Below are 6,000 nucleotides of genomic sequence, written 5' to 3' on the forward strand. Positions count from 1 at the left end.
CCTACAAAAATGCGATTCAAACGAACCCCCAACAAATCCACCCACCATAATAAGGCAGATGGAGACACTTTGGGCTCTGTTTGGTATTGCTCCAGTGGTCTCCATCTTTTTAGGCGTGCACAGATCTGTGGTCGCCAACACTTGTGCACTAAAAGATGCCTAAAATGATGGCACACCGCTGGAACACAGACCTGTCCAAAGTGACTCCATCTGCCTCATAAGTGAATGGTTCCATCTGGGGTTTTGCTGAATCACGGTTTTGGAGAATTTACACAAAAACCCGATGTAAGCACTCAGCAGAGAGCGCAGCATAAATATGGGCCGAGCCTTGTTACAATTTTTGGGAGGCAGAATGAACAAATAGACAACGGTGCAAGAATAGTTCTTATTTTTATTTTTGTGTGGTTCACCGTGCGGTATTATTGATAAGGCGGATTTATTTTTCCGGTCGGTGCGATTACAGCAATACCAGATTTATATAGTGTTTTTTAGATTTTGCTGCTATCAAACAGTAAAAATTATTTTTTATAAAAAGTAGTTATTTTCATCGCCGTATTCTGAGAGCTGTAACTTTTAAATTTTTTGGTGAGGAGAGCTATATGAGGGCTTATTGTTTGCGGGACGAGTTGCAGATTTTGGTACCATTTTGGGGCACTTTTTATTCAGATTCTTCAGACACAGAATGAACAAAAACAGCAATTCAGTTAGTTTTTATTTTTTATTTTTTGCGCCGTTCACTGTGCGGTAAAAGTGATAACACCGAATTGTTTGTCAGGTTGGTACAATTACAGTGATACCAGATTTATGTTTTGTTTTTTATGATTTGCTATTTTTTATCCTAAAAACAATATTTTACAGAAATGAATTTGTTTTTGCATCGACATATTCTGAGAGCTGTAACTTTTTTCCTGCCAAATGAGCCATATTAGAGCTTGTTTTTTGTGGGACGGTTTGGCGTTTTCACTTTGCAATTTTTTTTTACATATGACTTTTTGATCGCTTTGTATTCCCTTTTTTGTGAGTACCATGAAAAAGCAATATTTTTGGCTTGTCTTTTATTATTTTTTACGGTGTTCACCATACGGATTAAATATCATGCTAGTTTTATAGAGCAGGTATTCCGGAAGCGGTGATACCAATTATATGTGTGTTTTTTTTTGTTTATTTTCGTTTTATTACAAATGCTGTGTTTTGTGTTGTGAAACGGACTTTAGTGATTTGTGTGCACTTTTTTTTTGTTTTTCTTTTTACTTTTTTACATATTTTATTACACTTCTTTTTCACTTTTTCACTAAGTCCCACTGTGGGACATGTATGGTTTTTCTTTTGATCACTGGTCTCATACACTGCAGTACTCGTGTACTGCAGTGCATGAGACTGTCAGTGTCTCACTGACTGCGCCTGTGAGATCCAGCATACAGGCCACCATAGTAACCATCGGGACCTGACATTCTCATTGCGGGGTTCCGATGGTTACTAAGGGGGTCTTGTGACCCCTTTGTAACCTCTTAAATACGCTGTCACGATTGACAGTGGCATTTAAGAGGTTTATCGGCTCTGATCGGCTTCAAAACCAGTCGAGGCCGATACCGCAGGTGTCAGTTGACACCTACCGGAAATTCGGCCACGGGACGGTGCTGTACTATTATTCCTCTGCGCTGTTAAAAAGCGACACTGAGGAATAAGCACCCTTAACGACCACCATTAAAAGGCGTATCGGCGGTCGTTATGGAGTTAAGTCAAATTCAGTCATGTAACTTAACATAAACTGTATGTAATCCCCAAAGTGCAAATGGCAAAAATACTTCAGAAAATGTGAACTCTTTTATGCCTTTATTTGGTTGTAAAATATTTCTCTTAAGACCTGAAGCAGGTGACAGTGAGTGATTGAAAACTAGATAAAATCCATAAACAGACATAAAACCGAGTGTTCCCTTCTGTAATTATATTCTTACCTGATATAGATAATCTAAACCGTGTATTATGAAGATTGGAAGAAGAATTTAATTTTCTCTAATATGAGGCATATGATACTCTGTCAATCTAATAGAACCTTAATCCAACAGTATTAGTTTTGTATTAACCCATTTTAAAGAAGTAAGACTTACTGTATAAAAAAATAAAAACTACCCAAAGAGGTTTTCTGGGACTACTATAATGATGGCCTATCCTTATGATATGTCATTTATATGAGACCTTTTAGGGTACGTGCACACGATCAGTAAGTGCTGCGGATTGGACTTGGACTTGCTTCTTCAAATGTATTTGTTTCTTTGAATGCAGCTTATTATGCGCTAACAAAAATTGTTCTTGTTGATCTCTTCTTCTCATAGGCAGTGCTGGGTCCTCTTATAGCCATCGCTTTGAAACTTTCCCAAATACATGAACGGACCGGACGTAAAGGACCCACCGTTATTACCTGAATCTACACTTCGAAAACCATTATGGGCCAAAGAGTGTGCGAAAGAAAGAGAATTATCCACTTTTCGAATATTGCCTTTACTTTGCTGTATATGCTTCCCTCCTGCAAAGTGATATTTTTTCTGATTATCATATACACTGTTACAGTTCAATAAAAAAAAGTTTGGCATTTTATATCAGAAATCAGAATCTATTATGATTTAATCACAGCTTCAATTTCATAAACCAGTAAAAGGTTTCGAGTGATAGAGCAGTAGCACATGTCATGTCTTTATTATTTCATGCCAATCTCCAGGCTTACATTAAAGTGGTATTCCCATCTCCAAGATCCTATCCCAATATGTAGTAGGTGTAATAATAATAATATTAGCAAATATTTCCAATTAGAAATGTAGTATAGTATTTTTGATTCGCTATCTCTCTTTCATCATGTGCAGGCATCATAGGACCTTAGGTATCCATGGTTACGACCACTAGCAACTAGCTAACTGTGACTTCATCAATGGAGGTAACCATGGATACCTAAGGTCCTGCGATGCCTGCACATGAGGAAAGAGACATAGCGAATCAGAAAAACTATACTACATTTCTAATTGGAGATATTTGCTAATATTACTATTATTACACCGACTACATATTGGGATAGGATCTTGAAGATGGGATACCCCTTTAAGGCCACGGCCCACTATCAGTATTTGGTCAGTATTCGATCAGTATTTTTACTCAGGAGTGGGTGACAAAACCAGATAAGGAACAGTCAGACAAAAGGTATAATAGAAACAAGTCACCAATTCTGTATTTATCACCCACTCCTGGTTTTGTCTCCCACTCCTGAAGAAAAAATACTGACCAAATACTGATAGTGGGACCGTGGCCTTAGAGTGATTGTTTTGTATGTTATTAATATTGTGAACACAATGGCTAATTTTTACAATTTTTGTGGTTGAAATGTTTAGAGCTGTAGTTTTACTTTACTCCTCATTCAATCGTTTCATTGACAGTAGCTGTTCCAGGCAGCAGAGTTGAAATCCGAGTGGCCTGGCTTTCAAAAGAGCTGAAATAGTAGTGGCCCTTCAGAGATAATAAAGGTGTCAGACACTTAGGGCAAGTGCAGATGACGGTTTTCTCCACATTATGCTACTCACACTCTGATTAACGTGTGATCCGATTTTCTCAGAGGTGGAGAGAAAAAAAAAGTTTCCCCACCTTTTCTATGTCAGTCTGTGAAAATCGGACTGCACTCAGATTTCATATATGTGCAGTTCGATTTTTTTCCATGGACCCATAGAGTTGATTGGGCGAGTGCCATCCGATTCTCAGAGGCAAATTGTGCATGCTGCGATTTCTTTCCTCGGACCGACTTTTCCAAGTCGGTCTGGGGAGAAAATCGAGCAAGTGCACAGCCCCATAGAATTACATGGGGACAAATGCTATCCGTCAAAACGACGGATAGCACTCGTCCGTGTAATACAGTCGTCTGAACAAGCTCGTAGAGAGAGAAATTTCCTAAAGCTTGGTTTAGCAGTTACTAGTATGTGACAAGGAGAGTGACTTGCCTGTAATAGGACACAATATCAAGAATGTAACATCTAAAATCTGACTTTTTACTATGGTCAGCATTACTGTCTTAATTTGCAAAAGATAATATCTACCAAGTTACTGACCCGTGTTATTGTAAGGTGCCCCAGCGAGGTAGTCGTGGTCAAGCTGTAGCCCTTGCTTGCTCTGGCACCCTACAGACAATACGTGTCCTCATTCTAATGTGTGGCTGTGTATGTGGTGCTCTCCACTTACTTCAGACCATCCGATCGCGGCTGTCTCCAGGCATTTCTCCTTTGCGCCCAGGGCAGCAATAAATTCAGAGGACACGAGGTTCTTAACCATAACTGGGACTTTACTTGGGGAAGAGGAATATATACAGTATTTACAGGCAGATATAATGGATAAGGCCCGACAGGTTGTCATCTCCCTCACATGCGCTGGAAACATCTTCAGCCCTGGTTCCCTGTTTAAGTGAAGCATCTCTATGACTCTATTCTCCAGCCCAAGAGAATCTTCCTCACCAGTGACAGTATATCCGGATCCTATATCTCCCCCACGTCTTAGCCTGGAGTCCTATCTTCCTCCTCTGCTGCCTGCAGACTGAAAGTGCCCCGAGCCCTCAATACCTCCGTTGAGTTTCTCCGGCTGGCTAACAGGACTCTTGCGTAGGGAGGTCTTTACACTGGTGATCCTACTGTCTGGGGTACGGAGCTCCTGTCTACCCTAGCAGCCACCATATAATTAGGCTGCCCGTACAGTTCTCTGTCCAAACTCTCACTGAATATTTCTGGAAACTCACTACTCATTGCCTAGCCTGCCCACCCACTATGGGCTGTCCATTTACCCAATTAACTCTTCACTGTCATCCTGCTAGTAGACTCTCAGTAACAGCTGTACCCGACAGTGGCCTCTTGTGGCTGGTTACAAGTACTGCAGCCCACAAGGAATTATGTTAAACTAAGCTCCAGACACACTCAATGTCTGATCATGGCACTAAGTTCCTCCCCTACTCTACTGACTGGACCACTGCAGCTAACCCCTTAGCTTGGCCTAACAACAGTTCAGAGAGGTCTAACTCTGGAACATTCTCTTTTATCTACATCAGTGCCAAACAAAGGCTACTTCCTTCCCCACTATTACATTATTAAATTGGTTTACCAAGGTAAAAGGAACATTCACCTTTAATTTATATAACTCTACTTATACTGTTTCTGTTTTTATTGCAGTGGAATCAGGCTTTGATAGTAATCTTCAGTAGCACTTGAATTTTAGTATTTAAAGTGTTTTTTTGATTTTGGAAAATCCCGTCAACCAGGAGCAGTTTTCTTTAATAAAAACAAACTGTTTTGTAGCCACCCTCCCAGGTCCAATGCCAAGTCTCTGCTACCAATGTTTGTTATTGTCTGCAGCACTGAAGTCACGTCGACAATGCTGCAGCCAATAACTGAGCTCAGCGGCTCTGACCAAGTTGACGGCACAAGCCTCTGAACTCACTCATTGGATGCAAAATTGTTATTGACGTGCTGTCAGCGCTGCAGGCAATGATAGACCCTGGGAACAGCGGTGGAGACTTAGCGCAGAACCTGGGGAAAGTGAGTAAGAAACCATTGTTGTTTTTTTAAATAAACTGCAGCCGGGAGGCGAGAGTTTTTTGAAACAGGAAAACCCCTTTAATGAGATTATATATTCCACAGTTTTTTGAGATGTATATGAGGCCTTACATATTACAATTAACTGCTAACTTTGTTTGATCACATTAGTGTACTGAGATTGGATATTTATTTTAACGATCAAGAGTGATTTACCTTAGGAAATTATCAGCACGTAGGGTGGACATTTTTATTATGGTTCTGTTCATGCTACTTTCTTGCCTTCTGTTCTTACCAGGTACTAACTGGTCTTGAAAAATCCAATTAAAGGGAATCTGTCACCAGTTTTTTTTATGTAATTTGAGAGTTGCATGATGTAGGGGAGAGAGACCATGATTCCAGTGATGTATGACTTACTAGTCTATTTGGTACAGCTTTGATAAAATCA

At 40.1% G+C, this 6,000-nt stretch overlaps 1 protein-coding gene across 1 annotated transcript in view; it reads left to right on the forward strand.

Moving 5' to 3' along the window:
• Positions 1–2,783, forward strand: part of PGM5 (phosphoglucomutase 5) — a 382,573-nt gene extending 379,790 nt beyond the window's left edge. Inside the window, exon 11 of the mRNA XM_073669685.1 lies at positions 2,334–2,783. Coding sequence (XP_073525786.1) covers positions 2,334–2,423 — 90 coding nt within the window. The 3' untranslated portion in view covers positions 2,424–2,783. The remainder of the gene's footprint in view (positions 1–2,333) is intronic.
• The last annotated feature ends 3,217 nt before the right edge of the window (positions 2,784–6,000 follow it).

This window comes from Phyllobates terribilis, unplaced genomic scaffold (assembly GCF_046119375.1).
Source record: "Phyllobates terribilis strain yellow unplaced genomic scaffold, ASM4611937v1 Scaffold_1__5_contigs__length_1240528914, whole genome shotgun sequence".
Classification (NCBI taxonomy): domain Eukaryota; kingdom Metazoa; phylum Chordata; class Amphibia; order Anura; family Dendrobatidae; genus Phyllobates; species Phyllobates terribilis.